Source organism: Petaurus breviceps, unplaced genomic scaffold, assembly GCF_028583685.1.
Source record: "Petaurus breviceps papuanus isolate PSGF00001 unplaced genomic scaffold, PetGlider_PUasm1.0 175, whole genome shotgun sequence".
In the NCBI taxonomy this organism is placed as follows: Eukaryota; Metazoa; Chordata; class Mammalia; order Diprotodontia; family Petauridae; genus Petaurus; species Petaurus breviceps.
The window spans coordinates 24,404,042-24,422,971 of record NW_027185764.1 but is presented as its reverse complement, the minus strand read 5'-3'; the positions used below and the strand labels follow the sequence as shown (position 1 = coordinate 24,422,971).

Genomic DNA, 18,930 nt, shown 5'->3' with positions numbered 1-18,930 from the left:
TGTTTAGATTTTTAAGCAATTGGTTATCTGGCCCAACCTGTCTTTATAACCTCATTGCACATCCCTCAGTGGACAACACCTTATACTTATACTTATACAACACAATACTCTTGTGATCCCACCAAAATGGCCTCTGTTTTCAGCGCTCCATCTCTCAGCTCTGTGCTTTTGCACTGGCCATCCCCTATCCCCGGAATCCACCTTCTCTCCTTAAACTCTTAAGAATTGCTCTTCCTTCAACTCCTTCAGATCTCAAGCCCACCTTTTACAGGAACCCTTCCTTCCTCACCTACTCCCTCCCTCCCCCACATGTTAGTGCCTTTCTTTTCTATTTTACATTTATTAGAATATATTCTTTTTATTTCTTTGCTGTATGCTTATTTATAGAGGCAACAGGACATAGTGGATAGAGAGCCTGCCTTAAGCCAGGAAGACACCTACTGCTTACGTGACCCTAAGCAAGTAACAATCCACTCATTGCTCTAGGTAACCTTAAGCCATAAATGTAGCAAAGGTGGGCTCCTCACTAGGAATTTCTTTACTGTGGAACCATGAAAACTATGGAGTTTCCTCACTAAGGAGTTCCTGATATACCTGTGAAATCACAGGTCCAGTCCTTTTCCCTTATTGTTATACTTGTATTCCTTTAGAATATCACCTCTTTGAGAGTAGGGATCATTTCATTCTTTGAATTTGTTCTCTCAGAGCCTTGCACAGTGCCAGCACATAGGCTAAACCTTATCATTGTGAGTGTGAAAATGAAATTTATTATGACACCTAAAAAAAAATTCCCCCTCAACCTTAATCAACAAAAAACCTACTTCTCATGTTTTCACTTTTGCTAATTATCTCATTAATGTCATACTAGTAGTAATATTAGGGGCAGCTAGGTGCCACAGTGGATAGAGCAACAGGCCTAGAGTTAGGAAGACGTGATTTCGAATCCAGCCTTAGACACTTACAGCTTTGTGACCTGGGCAAGTCACTTAACCCTGTTTGCCTCAGTTTCCTCATCTGTAAAATGATCTAGAGAAGGAAATGGCAAACCACTCCAGTATCTCTGCCAAGAAAACCTAAAATGGAATCATGAAGAGTTGGACACAACTGAAATGACTGATCAACAAGTTAGTATTAGTTGTCCTTTCACATTCATAGTGCTGTTGACTTTATTACTCCTAAGATGCCAGTTAGCCACTTTAGGAAACAATCTGTTTCCTGAACAAATGTTATCCTCTGCTTCCCCCTAGCGACTGGCAAGCTAAATATCTATACAGCAACATCTTATTTTTATATACATATATATATATATATATACACATATATACATGGATTGTGTATGTGTGTATATGTATATATTCATGCGTTCATCACTGCAGTGGAGATCACTTGAACAAAAATTTTTGTACTTTTGAAAACAATAGCAAACAAAATGGAAACCTGATGGGAGGCATTTTCAGTCATTCAGCAAATATTTATCAAGGGCAAGTTGTTGTGCTAGGTGCTGGAGATAAAGACAAAAAAGGAAAAGTCATTAAGGAGCTTCCATTTAACTGTAGGATATAGCATGTAAATGGATAAGTAAATACAAAATCATTTAAAAAAAGAGTAGGGAATGCTCCTCATAGAAAGTGGTACTAGAGCTAAACCTTGAAGGAAACTGAATATATAAGAGGTAGAGGTGAGTAATGAGTACGTTGCAAGCAATAGGGACAGTCTTTGCAAAGCAAGAGAAGGAACGAATGCACGGTCTGGCAAACAACTAGCAGGCTATGGAAAGAAGAGGCTGTTGGGTGCAGTAAGGCAAAATATCTATGGAGGTTGGTTGGGGCCAAGTGGCTTGGTGGACTGTTCCCTGAAGCATCTCAGTTTTGCTTAAGCACAACACACCCAAGAGGTACTCCTCAGTCAAATTTAGATTTATAAACATTATTTCCTTCAATATTTCAACAAGTTGGCTTTTAGTATTTTTTGCTTTAAATTATCTGGTATTTGACGTGCATGAAACAATGGTTTGATTACAGTATCACATAAATGCTATATTGGGTCAAGTCTTTGGTTCTTGCAACCTACAGTCCCTTATACTAAGATATTTAATAATAGGGTTTTGCCTTCTATATGTTATCCTCAAAAAAGATGTACTCTCAATATGTTCAACTTTTAATAATCTGTTATGAATTTATCGAGGCTTGTTTTTCTTTTTTAACTGTGTATATGTGCATGTGTAAAATTGTAGTAAGAAAAACTAATTTCAAATCCTGGATCTGCTGCTTACTACTTGTATAACCTTGAGCAAGTCATTTAACTTTTCTAGGACTTAGTGGCCTCAAGGCTTCAGGTTCCCCATCCCTGGATATTAAAAAAAAAAAATTGAGTTCGTTCACTATGAACTCCGTCTTCTTCCCTCTTCCCCATCTCTTATCACTCTGGTGTCTTCTGCCACTCTTCCTTCAACCCTGTATCACATGATGAAGTGGTCTTATTCCTTAGCAAGGCTAACCCCTCTACTTGATCTGATTCCATCCTGTATCCCCGAACAGATTGCCCCCTCTGTCATTCCCACTCGCACTGATTTTCAGTCTTTCCCTGTCTACTGGCTCATTCCCTACTGCCTATAAACATGTCCATGCCTTCCCTGTCCTGAAAAAAACTTCACAGGACAAATCTTTTTATTATCTGAAGTTTGGATTCAGTCAAAGGGCTGTAGTTGAGGACCTAGAGGGCCACACGTGGCCATGAGGCTGCAAGTTCCCTATTCTTGCATGAGACAAGGTTCTCTGCTGAAAGAGTGAGGGGAGGGAAAGCCATAGGAGATTTGAAGAGGAATGAAAAGATTTGAAAAAGTCACTGTGGAGAGCATGATAGTGGTAAGTGAGCTATAGTATAATTGTCTAGCAGTAGTGAGGGCCCATTTGAGGTTATGTGACATAAAGTTGCAGTGGACCCAGTCAACATCATATGTGTATGAGCAGAAGTGTTGAATGGATGAGTGTTATAGTTAGTAATAAATTTCCCAAACTGTTTATCTTGGTATGTATAAGTACACAGTTCAGTAGATCAGCTATGTAATTAGTAATTGAATTGTTTTATAGGAAGAGAACAGGGAAGGCTTATGAGTAAAGTGTTGGACTGGTTTAGAAACAGGCTAGAAGATGAGGATCATGTTTGTTGATATTGAGGTCTGTGTGGCTGCAAGGGATTTCTCTTTCCTGATGATTTTGACTCACTTTTAAAAATATAGAACAAGTGTACTAGATATCTCTAGCTTCTGAGAATTTTTTTGTAACCATTTACTATACCTCACTCATTTCTCCTCAAAGTTAGGTTGTTAGGTTACTGGTATTCAAATATAGATAGCCAAGGGTTTTCTTTTCTAAATTACTTTTTGTATATTCTGGTATATATTTATATGTTTATATTTGTGTAACATTTTTAGTTTTTTTGGAGTTAATTATTTAAATATTCTCTCTATTTCAGGAACCATTTGTAATCCTGGACCACGGAAGTCTATGCCCAAGCTGGTTTATATTCGTCTAGCACTGTTTTTGCCAGAGATGGTCTGGGCTTCTCTGGGGGTAGCTTGGATAGCAGACAGTGGTGTTCAATGTGATAAGACAGTTGTGAATGCTATAATTGCAACAGTCATTGTCAGGTGAGGTCCTTTATCTTCTATTTTTGTTTCTTGCTTGAAGAAACATTTGAAACTTGGGCAAATGAGCCTTCCTCGTTAATATTGTCATTTAGGCCTGAGGTTTTGTTACAATCACAGCTAGAAATAGAACCTTCTTTAGATCATAGAGTTCACAAATAATTATTTGGTTTTAAAAAGCCATACAGAGAGTCAGTTGGAACTGAAAACAACCCTAAGATTGTGTTCATGCTTAATCCTTCACTTTCTCCATTAGCACTTGGTTTCTCTCTGGAATTTTTTTGTTTACTAATCTTAGCTGTTGTTTCAAGTTAGGTTTGGTTAATGCAGTACTGAATTTTTTCAATGTAATTATTTGCTTGCTTCAACCCAATTTCTAGAAAACATACCTTATTAAAGAATAATCTTTACAGTTGGAGTCACTATGTCTCTAAATAGAGGTTGAAGTATTTACTCATAGGAGTAAAAACTATAGGTTTCTTTATTTAATGTAAGACTCACGGTCACCAAGCTTTTTCCTCTCTTTTGCAGTTGGATAATCATCGCTTCTACTGTGGTTACCGTTATTATTGTCTTTGATCCACTGGGGGGGAAAATGTCTCCTTATTCTACTTCTAGTACAGAACTCCTGGATACTAATGATTCCAATCAACTATTGAATGGCCTCAAGACAGCAGCAAGAAGTGTATGGGAAACTAGGATCAAGTTAATGTGCTGTTGCATTGGGAAAGATGACCACACGCGAGTTGCTTTTTCCAGTACGGCAGAGCTTTTCTCAACCTACTTTTCAGTAAGCTGAAGGGATTTGATTTGTTCTTCTCTTCTGTTTGAATAAATACTTCTTATATTAAGAGCTGAACTCTGTGATGTAAGCCATTTTCCTTTTTGTACCAAAAAACTCTTTGAGAATATATATACTTTCTGTTGGGGAGGAATACTGCATTCAGCTTACTGTAGGAGCTGTAGGATATCATTGATTTCAGGAATACATATTTTTCAAGTTTTATCACTTTTATGTAAGAGGCTGTCTTACCGAGTAACAACTATTGATTCATACAACTATAGATTTTGACCAAATTTTTCTGTGGTATGAAAACATGTAAAGAGTATGGGATCAGATAACTAAGCATATAATCCTTTATTTACATTTATGCATTCATTCAAGAAACAAGTTTCTTATATATATATATCTTCTACTCTACTATTTCTTTGTGGGAAGAATAACTTTCTTGCTTTAGGGCCCTAACATAGGAAAAGACAATCATGTGCTGCTTGCTTTTTAATATCATATGATAAGAAAGAAAATATATTTTGAAAGAAAAGCTTGTGTTGGCTGTAGTAGTAGAGAATAGCATTACTGTACGTTTTTCCAGAGCTATTTAGTGAACCATTTGAGCATATTTTCTTTTCTTTTCATATCATACTTGCATTTTAAAATTTTGCATAATTTGTTTTTTTTTCCCCCTGAGAAAAACCTAGCTACTATAGTGAGTATAAAGGAGATATCACTTCATATACATTTGTGTTAGTTGGGGGAGGGGAGGAAGGGAGAAATTTCTCCAAAGATCACAGAGCAGCTGCCAGTAAAAAGGATTCTCATGTGTAATAATGATTCTACTGTGTTTAGATGATTCAGTGTTTATCCTGTGGCCTAACCACATGCAGCAAGTAGCCTTAGCAGCAGTAACTAAAGGAATCTTTTTTCTTTCTTTTTTTTTTTACTTCTAACATTCATATTTTTTATTTTGAGTTCTAAATTCTCTCTCTTCTACCCTCCCTCCAGTCCCTCCCCCAGCCATTAAGAAGATAAGCAATATGGTAACCACTGTACATTTCCATATTAACCATGTTGCAAGAAAAATGAACAAAATGCTTTTTAAAAAAACCTTTTTTGATATTTTTTCCCCAATTACACTTAAAAACAATTTTAACATTTTTTTGAGTTCTAAATTCTCTCCCCAACATTGAGAAGGCAAGCAGTTTGACATAGGTTATACGTGTGTAGTCATACAAAACACATTTCCATGTAAGTCATTCTGTGAAAGAGAAAACAGATTGAAAAACCCCCCAAAATAAAGAAAATAAAGAAAAAGTATCTTTGACCTGCATTGAGTCTCTACCAGTTCTTTCTCTGGAGATGGACAGCATCTTTCATTGTAAGTCCTACAGAATTGTCTTAGATCATTGTATTGCTGAGAATACCTAAGTTATTCATAGTAGGTCATCATACAATATTGTTGTTACAGTGTACAATGTTCTTCTGGTTCTGCTCATTTCACTTTACATCAGTCCATGTAAGTCTTTCCATGTTTTTCTGAGAACACCCTGCTCATCATTTCTTAAAGCCTAGTAGTATTCTTTACAGAAACTTGTTGAGCCATTTACCAGTTGATGGACATCCCCTCAATTTCCAATTCTTTATCACCACTAAAAGAGGTGCTATAAATATATTTTTGTGCACATAGACCCTTTTCTTAAAAAAAAAATGCTTTCATCTACACTCGGGGTTCATCAGTTCTCTCTCTGAATGTTTTTTATTTCTAATTTCATTTGAATTTAATTTGTAAATCATTTTTCATCATGAGTCTTTTGGGATTGTCAGGGATCATTGTAATGATCAGAGTAGTTTTTATAGTTGATTATCATTTTAATATTGCTGCTACTATGTATTTTATTTTTCTGGTTCTGCCCACTTCTTTTTAAGAGTTCATATAAGTCTTCCCAGGTTTTTCTGAAACCATCCACTTTGTTATTTCGTATAGCACAATAGTATTCCATCACAATCTTATACTATAACTTAATTCAACTGTTCCCATTTTATGGACAAGCCCTCAATTTCCAATTCTTTGCTACCACTAAAGGACCTGCTATAAATATTTTTGTACAGAAAGGTCCTTTTCCTTTTCCTTTGATCTCTTTGGGTTACAAACCTAGTAGTGGTATTGCTGGGTCAAAGGGTATGCCCAGTTTTCTAGCCCTTTGGCCAGAGTTCCAAATTGTTCTCCAGAATGGTTGGATTAGTTCCTTACTCTACCAGTGGTGTATTAGTCTCCCTGTTTTTCCACATCTCCTCCAGCATTTGTCTTTTTCCTTTTTTTGTCATGTTAGCCAATCTTAGAAATGTGAGATGGCTACCTCATAGTTGTTTGAATTTGCATTTCTCAAATTATTAGTGATTTAGAGCATTTTTTCATATGACTGTTGATAACTTTGATTTCTTCTTCTGAAAACTACCTTTTCATATCCTTTTGACCATTTATCAGTTGAGGAAAGGAATATTATTTTCTTAAATAGTATCCTTGGAAGTTTTCCCATTTAGACTGCAAGAGTTTGAATACTTCTCTGTTCTAGACTTTGGAGTCCACTTCTCTTATTCTACTGTATAGTGTTGTTTATGTGGCTGCCACAGAAGGTGTTATGTAGGCACATAGTAGGAGATAAGCCTGGAAATATAAGATCAAGTTATATTGTGGAAAACTTTGAATCTTATATTAGGAATTTGTACTAGGCAATGAGGAACAATCGAAGGTGTTTGATTAGGGGTGTGTTAAGCATGATATTTGATGCTTTTGGAATATTAATTTGGTGATATCCAGACTACAAGAAAGGGAGGAGAGATGGGCATCAGGAAGACCCTTTAGGGTAAGATTACTTGTGCTGTTAGGGGTCACAGAGCATAGAGATGATTTAAAAAAAAAACCTTTTTTGATATTTTCTCCCCAATTACACTTAAAAACAATTTTAACATTTTTTTTGAGTTCTAAATTCTCTCCCTTCTCTCCCCAACATTGAGAAGGCAAGCAGTTTGACATAGGTTATACATGTGTAGTCATACAAAACACATTTCCATGTAAATCATTCTGTGAAAGAGAAAACAGATTGAAAAACCCCTGAAAATAAAGAAAAATTATCTTTGACCTTTGAATTTTGAATTATCTTTGTCTTTTCCTCAAGATACAGCTCAACATCAGACAAGATTTGACACAAGGAGGCAAGCTTTCTAATATAGCTTTCAATTCTTTATGAGGAAAAGTTCATTTTTGCAGAAATTTACCTTAAAGTCTTATTTCTGCCAAAGAACATCTTCTTTTACATCTCAGTTTGCATTTATTCCAAACTTGACAGGATGGCTACAAAGATAGTTAAATTACTTGGTTATTAAAATAAAGATTAGGATATTTTCTGTGCTTTTCAGTCATGAGAATTCTAGATTTTTCTTGGGGGAGGTGGAGCAATGTTTTTACTTTTGGAAGATTTGATATGTCCCTTTCTTTTGACTATAGGTATAGAGAAAGATATAGTCTTTAAATGTAATTTACATGTAGATTTTAATGGCCTATTCTACAACTTTTATGAAAACATTTTTATCTTGTGTATGTAGGACACAGATCTCGTACCTAGTGATATAGCTGCAGGTCTAACTCTTCTCCATCAGCAGCAGGATAAGAAAAGAAGAGATTTTGAGGAAGTTGTAAGCCATTCCCTAGTGACTCCCCAGGTAAGTCTTCATTGGATGAAATGACTTTGCAGAACAGACTTGTAAATCTGCTAAAATTTAATGGGAAATACTTTTATGCATTATTTCAGGCAGAAAACGAAAAGAATATTGTTTGTGGTATTTTATTGGATTGTATTTTTTTAAATGAAACATGTTATTTTGCACATTTACATATGTATATATATATATTCTTTAGCAGTTTAAGAAGAAATTTCATTAATAAACATTTAATATTTTACTTTCTGTTGATTGCACATGGTTTGAAGCAATTCAGATTAAAGCGTTTTCACATCACACTGAATTCAGAAGTAAATGTTCAATGTAATGAGTGAAAATCTGAAGAAAACTTATGCAGCAAAAGAACCATCTCTTCAGTTTTGACAGCTGACAGAGAAATTTCCCATTTGACCTCCCATTTAATAAAATTCTTCCAAACATCTAGCTTGAGTCTCTCTTTCTAATGAAATAAATCAGGGAACTATGTTTGGCTTATGTGAGTTGATGTATTTTCCTTGCTTGATAAAGGCATAGGTTTTTTCTTTTTTTATAATTAAGTTATTTTTAGTTTTGAACATTCACTTCCATAAGATTTTTGAGTTTTAAATTTTCTCCCCCTTTTTCTCCTTCCCCCTCCCCAAGACTTCTGTACTTATATTTTCATATTAAACATATTTTCATTTTTTTATTATTTTTTATTTTTTTAATTAATTCTTTAATTTGTTTCCTTTTAATTTACAGGATTCAATTCCACAATTCCTTGAATTTCACATTTTGTCCCCCTCCCTCCCCTCCCTCCCCCCATGGCGTCTTATAATCAAGTATAGGATCTGTAGATACTTTCACATTATACAATGGTCAGGTTATAAGGATGGATTGTACCAGCTGGGATGAAAAATGGTATAGAGGACATAAAATCAAATAAGAGAACAAAAAAGATCAGGTATTTTGCTTCCACCTGGATATAAATTTAGTTCTTTCTAGTTCTTTCTCTGGATGCACGTTTTTCTCTCCATCATGCGTCTTTTGGGATTGACTTATATCCCTGCATTGTTGAAAAGAGTCCAGTCTATCAAAGTTGGTCATCACACATATGTTGTGTCCGTAATTGTGTACAAATTCCTCCTGGTTCTACTCTTCTCACTCAGCATCAGTTCTTTTAAGCCTCTCCAGGTAAATATGAAGACCGCCTGCTCCCCGTTTCTTATAGCGCAATAATATTCCATAACATGCATATACCACAACTTGTTCAGCCATTCCCCAATTGATGGTCACCCCCTTAATTTCCAATTCTTTGCCACAACAAAAAGAGCTGCTATAAACATTTTTGTACATATGGGTCTTTCTCCCATTTCTATGATCTCTTTGGGATATAACCCTAGGAGTGGTATTGCTGGATCAAAGGGTATGAAAGTATTTATAGCCCTTTGGGCATAGTTCCAGATTGCTCTCCAGAAAGGCTGGATCAGTTCACAGCTCCACCAACAATGCATTAGTGTTCCAGTTTGCCCACATCCTCTCCAGCATTTGTCTAAACATATTTTCACATTAGTCATTATGTAAAGAAGAATTACAACTAATGGGAGGAACTACCAGAAAGAAGAAACAAAACAACAAAAGAAAAGGAGAGCAGATATGCTTTGATCTTCATTCAGACTCTGAAATTCTTTCTCTGGATGTGGATAGCATTTTCCATCACAAGTCTTTTGGGGTTGTCTTTGGGTCCTTGCTTTGCTGAGAAGAGCTAAGTCTATTGAAGTCAGTCATCACACAATGTGACTATTACTGCATACAGTGTTTTCTTGGTTCTGCTCATTTCCCTCATCATCAGTTCATATAAGTCTTTCCAGGTTTTTCAGAAGTCTGCCTGCTCATCATTTCTTATAGCACACTACATTCCACTACATTCATATACTACAACTTGTTCAGCCATTCCCCAATTGATGGATGTCCCCTCAATTTCCCATTCTTGGCCACCACAAAAAGAGTTGCTATAAATGTTTTTGTATATGTAGGTCCTTTTCTCCTTTTTATTATCTCTGGGATACAGCTCTAGAAGTGGTATTGCTGGGTCAAAGGGTATCCACAATTTTATAACCCTTTGGGCAGAGTTCCAGATTGCTTTCCAGAATGGCTGGATCAGTTCACAACTCCACCAACAATGCATTAGTGTTCCAGTTTTCCCACATCTTCTTCAACATTTATCATTTTCCTGTTTTGTCATGTTAGCCAGTCTGATAGGTGTGATGTGGTACCTCAGAGTTATTTTGATATATATTTCTCTAATCAATAGTCATTTAGAGCATTTTTTCATACGACTCTAGATAACTTTAATTTCTTCTTCTGAAAACTGCCTTTTCAGATCCTTTGACCATTTATCAATTGGGGAATGACTCGTATTCTTTTTTTTTAATTTATTTATTTTTAATTTTCAATATTCAGTTCCACAAAGCTTTTGAGTTACATTTTCTCTTCCTCCTCTCCCCTCTCACCAAGACGGCTTGGAATCTGACATAGGTTCTACATATACATTCATATTAAACATGTTTTCACATTAGTCATGTTGTAAAGAAGAATTAGAACCAATGAGAATGAACCGTGAGAAAGAAGAAACAAAACAAAACAATTTTTTAAAAAAAGGAAAGAGAGCAAATAATATACTTCAATCTGTATTCAGACTCCAAAGTTTTTTATTTGGATGGGGGTAGCATTTTCCATCATGAGCTTTTTGGATTTCTCTTAGAACCTTGCATTGCTGAGAAGGGCTAAGCCTGACAAAGTTAGTCATTGCAACAGTGTGACTAACTTGTCTAAATGTTCTCCTGGTTCTGCTCCCCTCACTCAGCATCAGTTCATGCAGATCTTTCCAGGTTTTTGTGAAGTCTGCCTGCCCATCATTTCTTATAGCACAACAGTATTCCATTACATTCTCATTCCCTAACTTGTTTAGCCATTCCCCAGTTGATAGCCAATTTTTGACCACCACAGAGAGAGTTGCTATATGTATTTTTGTACATGTGGATCCTTTTCCCATTTTTATGGTCTCTTTGGGATACAGCCTTAGAAATGGCATTGCAAAATGTATGCACAGTTTTATAACCCTTAAGAGTGTAGCTCCAAATTGCTCTCCAGAATAGTTGGATCAGTTCACAACTCCACCAACAATGCATTAGTGTTCTAATTTTCCCACATCTTCTCCAGCATTTATCATTTTCCTGTTTTGTCATGTTAGCCATTCTGATAAGTGTGATGTCGTACCTCAGAGTCGTTTTGATTTGCATTTCTCTAATCAATCATCATTTAGAGGGTTTTTTATATGACTATAGATAGCTTTAATTTCTTTGAAAACTGCCTACTCATATCCTTTGACCATTTATCAATTGGGGAATGACTTGTGTTCTTATAAATTATGAGGCCTTTATGAGAGACACTGACTAAAAAGAGTGTTTCCCAGCTTTTTGCTTTCCTTCTAATCTTGGTTGCTTTGGCTTTGTTCAAAAACTTTTCAATTTAATGTAATCAAAATCATCCATTTAGCATTTCATAATGTTCTCTGTCTTATTTGGTCATAAATTCTTCCCTTCTTCATAGATCTTACAGGTAAACTATTCCTTGCTCTCCTAGTTTGCTTTTAGTCTCATTCATTGTATCTAAATCACGTACCCATTTTGACTTTATCTTTATATGGGGTATAAGATATTGGTCTATAAGGGGTGGCTAGGTGGCATAGAGCGCTGGCCCTGGAGTCAGGAGGACCTGCGTTCGGATCTGGCCTCAGACACTTGACACACACACACACACAAACTAGCCGTGTGACCTTGGGCAAGTCACTTAACCCCAATCGCCCTACCCTCCTCCTCCAAAAAGTAGAAAGAAAAAAAGATGTTGGTCTATGCCTAATTTCTACTATATGCATTTACCAGCAGTTTTTGTTTAAATAGTGAATTCTTATCCCAAAAGCTATGGTCTTTGGGTTTATCAAACAGTACATTACTGTAGTCACTGACCACTGTGTCTTGTGGACCTAACCTGTTCCACTGATCTACCTCTCTGTTTCTTAGCCAGTACCAAGTAGTTTTGATTATTGCTGCTTTATAATACAGTTTAAAATCTGGTACAGTTAGGCCACCTTCCCTTGCATTTCTTTTCATTAATTCCCTTGACATTCTGGACCTTTTGTTCTTCCAGATGAGTTTTGTTATTTTTTCTAGCTCTATAAAATAATTTTTTGTAGTTTGATTGGTACTGATTAAGTCAATTAATTTAGGTAGAATTGTCATTTTTATTATATTAGCTTGGCCTACCTATGAGCAGCTGATATTTTTCCATTTATTTAGATATGACTTTATTTGTGTGAAATGTGTTCACATAGTTCCTGGGTTTGTTTTGGCAGGTAGACTCCCAAATATTTTATAATGTCTATAGTAACTTTAAGTGGAATTTCTCTTTCTACATCTTGCTATTGGGCTTTGTTAGTAATATACTGAAAGATGGCATAGTTTTTCTCCATAGAAATGACCTTTTGCCTTTGAAAAAGAAAACTGCCCAGTCTATGTCCATTATCTTGCTCTTGTTAAGGAAGCTCAACGTTATATTATCAGTTGCCAAAAAGTAAATTTGTTTAGAATGACATCCTCCCTTGTCCTCTTTTCTTAATAAACTTGGGATAGAGGAGAAGAGCCTGAATTGTATGTTTGTAGAGGTCAAATTGATTGTCACATGGACACATAAAGTTATCTCTTCTTGGATCAAGCAAAGCCCTATTCTGCTCCTCCATCTTTTCTCAGCATACCTCAGTCATTTTGTAAGCGGTAACGGGGAAAGTAGTTAGAGCAGTGTGGGTGACCCTGGCTTCAGAAGCAAGAAGGTGTGTTCTCAGGACATTGATCCATTTTGCTTATTTTTCCTCAGCAGGTAACATTTGAGAGATTTTCACCAATGGTGTTCTAAGATGAATATGCATCTTGCAGAAGAGTTGGTACAAACCGAGTTAAAGGAAATGTAGTATAATAGAAAAGACATGGGGGTTAAGAGGACCAGGGTTCTAGTTCAGTTTCTACTATGAGTTTGACCCGTTTTCAAATTTGCTGAATGAAGGGGTTAGACTAAGTGATTCTAAGGTTCTTTCTAGTGTTAAGGTTAGAGGACTGTGACTTGAGTTAGTATCCTAAAAAGATGACAACATGCTTGCTTTTTAGTTTTCTCTATACAGTCTGTATTGCTTATATAGATAGTAGCTAACAAAGTTGCTTAGCTATAATGCACATTTCTATAAAATGAATTCTACCAATCACATTGACTCCCATAGCTCCAATGAGGGATCTTCCCTTAGAAAATCTTCTTTGATTGACAGGGTTGAACAGTTTTGGCATGAAGGGGTTAATGTAGCAACCAGTCTTAATGATCTATGTTGAAGCAGGTAGGTGGTGAAGTGGGTAGAGCACTGGATTTGGAGTCTGAAGATCTGAGTTCAAATCTGGCCTCAGACACACTAGCTTTGTAACCCTGGGCAACGCATTTAACCTCTTGTTTACCTCAGTTTCCTCATATGTAAAATGAGGATCATAATAGTATTTTTCCTCTCAGGGTTATTGTGAGGACCAAATGAGATAATAACTATAAAGTGCTTAGCAACAGTGCCTGGTACATAGTAAGTGCTATATAAATTATGGATACTATAATTACTATTATTTTTACTGGTTTGTTGAACTCAAATCCATTCTCCTCTTTTCCTTTCTGAGACAGTGATTTCTCACATCTTTGGTATCATCAGATTCTCTACTTTCAGCTCCTAGAACTTGTCCCTTCCTTTTCCTTTGTTTTTGATGTAAATAATCAAAAGAGCTAGGATGCCATACCACCTTTTTTAAAATAAAATTTTGTTATTTTTTATGCCTTTTACATAACCACAATTTCTCCTTTTCTTCCTCCTCCTAGAGAGCCATCTCATATAACAAATAACATTTTTTAAATAAAAAAGATGAATAAGGGGAAAACAGCAAAAATATCAATAACAGAATGTCCTTAAAGTTTATTAAAGGCTAATGCTGCGCTGTATTGAAAAGGTCTGAAAAAAGTATTAGCCTCAGTTTTTATTTGAAGGCCACTTTGCCTCTTCACATCCTTTATGTATTTTTAGTTAGAGGTTGTTATAAGACTGTGAAAATGAAATTGTTGGGGTTGGGCATCAGTCCCAGGTCTTTTGTGTGTTGGCAAATTTTTCACATTTGACTGAACTAAACAGAAATTTTTCTTTCCCCTCTAGGAGTCTGACTTGGATGCGGAATTGGAAAATTGTCACCATTATGTACAGTTTGCAGCAGCTGCTTATGGGTGGCCTCTTTATATTTATACAAATCCATTTACAGGTTTCTGCAGGATTGGTGGTGATTGGTAGGTTAGCATACTTTTGTCATTGTTATAGAATTGTTTCAGTTGTGTCCAACTCTACATGACTCCATTTGGGGTTTTCTTGGCAAGATACTGGAGTGATTTTCCATTTCCTTCTCCAGCACATTTTATAGATGAGGAACTGAGGCAAATAGGGTTAAGTGATTTGCCCATCGAATAAATGTCTGAGGTCTAATTTGAATTCAGGTCCTCCTGACTCTAGGGCCAGTTCTCTATCCACTGGGCCTCCTCACTGACACCGGGTTAGCATGTTCTAAGTAGTTAATTTCTACTTTCCAGATGTGGCTAGCTATAATGATAATATATGTCCTTTTGTTCTTTTTTAAGGTGTCTTTAGTCTTCTGACAAAAGTATACAATAAGCAATAACTCAACTTTATAAAATCACAGCATTTGGATCAGAAGAGGGGCTCTTTTTTTTTTTTAACTGACCAACCTCCCTCACCCCTTATCTTTTTTTAAAATTTTTTGTTTTGGTTTGGTTTTTGCTTTTTGGAAGGGGGAAGGCAGGGCAATTGGGGTTAAGTGACTTGTCCAAGGTCACACAGATAAGTATTTGTCAAGTGTCTGAGGGCAGATTGGAACTCAGGTCCTCCTGACTCCAGGGCCTGTGCTCTCTATTCACTGTGCCAACTAGCCACCCTGGGGCTAACTTTCTGATGATACAAATGTATCACATTATAGGTATTATTCCAAAAATTAAAAGGATTCCTGTAAATTATTTTCTAAATTCACAATGCAGAAAAGTAGGCACCAACACAAAACATTATCAGATTTAAAACATGAAGCAAAAATCAAAACTTTTTGCCAGTCAAATAACATTAATATAACAGTTGAATGTATTTCCAAATCATCTTACATGAAAAAGCCGTTCTATTCATCTGTTAATTTAGGCATAATTGTATTCAGAAAGCAGTACAGAGTAGTGATCCCTTTTGCTCTTAAAGCTGCAAAGGTGTGGCACCAACAGTCACCATTCAGAGAACAGATCAAATATGATGTGAATAATAATTATACCCAATTTATCAAGCCAAATATAAATCTGAATTTTAAATTGCTTAAGTTTAAAGATTGCTACATGAATCGAACTACTTTTCCACATTCACAAAAATACTAGAATCTGGGAAATCAAGCTTGGAAATAATGAGAAATATCAAAATTAACTCCTACTACCTAAGGAAGAAATAAACATTTCTCTAAGTAGAGTTCACGGCTTTTTACAGGGATAGTAGTATTTATATTTCCTCTTATCTAAATGAGGTCTAAACCATCTCAGACTTTCTGCACTACTTTGCAAAGCCCTGGACTTTTCTTTTGGGCCAGTTCTGGAGATTTTGTTAGCTGACAAAGATGAAAATTTCATATGGCCCCTGCTTAAATGAAAATTCACTAGTTCTGTTTTCCTGAGTTGGGGAATTAAAATTGGGTTGCCTTTTAGAAACAGTCTACTTTTAAGGGGCGGTTAGGTGGTGCAGTGAATAGAGCACCAGCCCTGGAGTCAGGAGAACCTGAGTTCAAATCCGGCCTCAGACACTTAACACAAAAACTAGTCGTGTGACCTTGGGCAAGTCACTTAACCCCAATTGCCCTCCAAAAAACCAAGAATAAAATAAAATAGTCTACTTTTAAGAGAACCTTTATGTTATTCTCATTGCCTTTTAGAAGACCTTTTGTCCTTAAATAATAATTGCTTTCATCTTCTAAAAGCTTTCATACTTGCTAGCCAAACATTTGGGAACTGTGAACTCTAGTTCTTTTTTTGCTCTCCTAGGCTCTGATAGCGAAGAGTTATTTTCTTGATTTGTAATTTAAATTGCCCTGATAACTTTACTTTTTACCTGTTTTCTTAGTTGCAGAAACAGAACAGCAGAATATGAATTTATTGGAGGTGATCATCTTAGTTGTCATTTTGGATCCATCCTACAGACAACTGGGTTACAGTACAGGGATTTCATTCACATCAGCTTTCATGATAAGGTAGGCTAGCAAAGCTTTGTGCTAATTTTTCTATAAAATGTAAAATAAGATGGGACGAAAGAAGACACCGAATGTATAAATAGTTTGTCTACCCCGTTCTTTAAAAAATTTCACTCGGCTCTGCTATTCCCTGAATATACGATCCTAAATTTCCTCCTTTTCATTGTCAAGACCCTGGAAAGCATTATCTCTATTCACTACCTCTCCATCCTTGGATACACATCTCCCCTGCTCCTTCCTTTCCACCCCAATGGCCAAGTTACTTAACATCTCTGGCCTTGTTTCTTCATCTTAAAATGAAGTGTTTGGACTAGATGGTCCAAACACTTGGTCTTAGGGTCTGTTTCAATTCTAAGTAGATGATCCTGTGATGCTTGCAAACTAGCTTCTGATTCCATTGAAACAACCTTTTCCATTGTTCTCTCAATCCATTCTTTACATTACTGACCATCTCCTTTTCTTGGATGCTCTCTTTACCTTTTTACTTTTGTAAGACTGCTTTCCTAGTTCTCCTTATTTCTGTTGGACTGTTCCTTCTCGGTTTTGCTGATTCTTCATTCATTTCTTGTCTTCTTAGTGTGGGTGTCACATAGAGTTCTTTCCTCAGCCTGCTCTTCTCTCATTTGTATTCTTTTTCAGCAAGTTCATTTGCTTCCGTTGGCTCAAACATCATTTCCACACATGACTCCCAGATCAATGTATCTAGCTCTCCTGAGCTCTAGTCTCACATCATTAGCTGCATATTGCATATTTCCTTCTGGATGTTCTGTAGGCAGCTAAGACTCATTATCTTTTTTTCCTAAACCTTCTCCTCTTCCAGACATCCTTATTTCTTTAAAAACACCAGTATCTTCCCAATCACCCAGGCTTGTAACCTCAGAATAATCTAAGACTCTTCCCTTTCTCTCTCCAACCACTTTACATTTCTAGCCAGTTACCAAGTCTTGTTGATTTTTAACCACATCTCCTCTTGTATCCATTACTCTCTCTTTTTGCATATATCCACCAACTTAATTCATGCTTTCTTTTTTGGACTGCTTTAATTGCTTCGAAATTGTTCCTCTTACTTTTAGTTTCTCCCTTCATTCCATTATGTCATTTTACTTCTTTGCTCAGAAACCTTTAGTAAGCTTCTTCTGGCCTCTAGGATAAAATATAAACTCTTAAGGCCTTCTGTGGTTTGCTTCCCACTTTCCTATCCAGTCTTATTTTTGTACTATTTCCCTCCAAGATTGATATGTTCCAACTATATTGAACTACTTTCTAGCTGTTTCCCCAAATGTGATATTCCATTTCCCACCTCTGTGCATTTTCACAAGTGGTGCTTTATATATGGAATGTATTCTTTCTCCACCTCCTCTGCATTCTCACCTCTGAGAATAATTTTCTTCCTCCTGAATTCAGTAGGCATGCTGGCTTCTCCTTGAAGTCTTCTCTGTTGTCACCAGTGCTTCCCTTCCCCTTTTACCTTATTCTGCCCTTGTCTCTCCCCTTTAGTAGACTGTATAAGCTTCTTTGAGAGCAAGAATCCATTGAATCCCTGGAACAATGCCTTGCACATGTGATTACTTATTGAACTGAATTGAATATTAAGCCTTTTTGAATTAAATGTTTAATATTTTTTGAATTAAATGTTTAATATTAAAAAAACTAGCCATGTGACCTTGGACAAGTTACTTAACCCCAATTGCCCTCAAAAAAAAAGGAAAAAAAAGTTTAATATTATTATTTTTTTGATCCTCAGGTGTTTGAACTTCCTTTTTTAGTTGCTTTGGATCATAGGAAAGAAACTATTGTGGTAGCTGTAAGAGGAACCATGTCTCTTCAGGTAATAATCCTGACATGTTAAATCTGGGAATGAAGGGGACAGAGGATAGAAGGTGTATAGTTATATTCAGGGTGATGAAATATGGTAAGCTAATGGTGTTATAAGGCCCTTCTCTTACAGGGCTGGGGGCAGGGGGATATTTTGTAGTGTGAAAGAGTTGTGGAGGATGCAAGAAAACTTTGGGAATTAAAACAAGAAAATTATTTGGGGGGCAGCTAGGTGGTGCAGTGAATAAAGCTCCAGCCCTGGAGTCAGCAGGACCTTTGTTCAAATCCAGCTTCAGACACTTGACACACTCACTAGCTATGTGACCTTGGGCAAATCATTTAACACCAATTGCCTTGATTTTCCCCCTCCAAAAAAAAAAAAAAGAAAATGAATTGGATACTCATGGAAATTGAGATAAATGGTTGCATTTTAACTGAAAGGTTCTATTAATATAGATGAAAGTTCATCTGGTCTCCCTAACTAGAATATAAATCCTTTGGGGTAGAGACAATGTTTTGAAAAGACATCTCTTCTGTACCCTGTGGTAGGGGCTGATTTCTATATTCTGCTGACCAGTGGGTGGTTT

General features: G+C 36.2%; 1 protein-coding gene across 1 annotated transcript in view; it reads left to right on the top strand.

The window, feature by feature from the left end:
- The window catches only part of DAGLB (diacylglycerol lipase beta), a 56,356-nt gene that overhangs the window by 28,920 nt on the left and 8,506 nt on the right, over nucleotides 1-18,930 (top strand). The window contains exons 3-8 of the mRNA XM_069084917.1: nucleotides 3,475-3,649; nucleotides 4,178-4,436; nucleotides 8,028-8,144; nucleotides 14,407-14,534; nucleotides 16,402-16,528; nucleotides 18,273-18,356. Coding sequence (XP_068941018.1) covers nucleotides 3,475-3,649; nucleotides 4,178-4,436; nucleotides 8,028-8,144; nucleotides 14,407-14,534; nucleotides 16,402-16,528; nucleotides 18,273-18,356 — 890 coding nt within the window. The remainder of the gene's footprint in view (nucleotides 1-3,474; nucleotides 3,650-4,177; nucleotides 4,437-8,027; nucleotides 8,145-14,406; nucleotides 14,535-16,401; nucleotides 16,529-18,272; nucleotides 18,357-18,930) is intronic.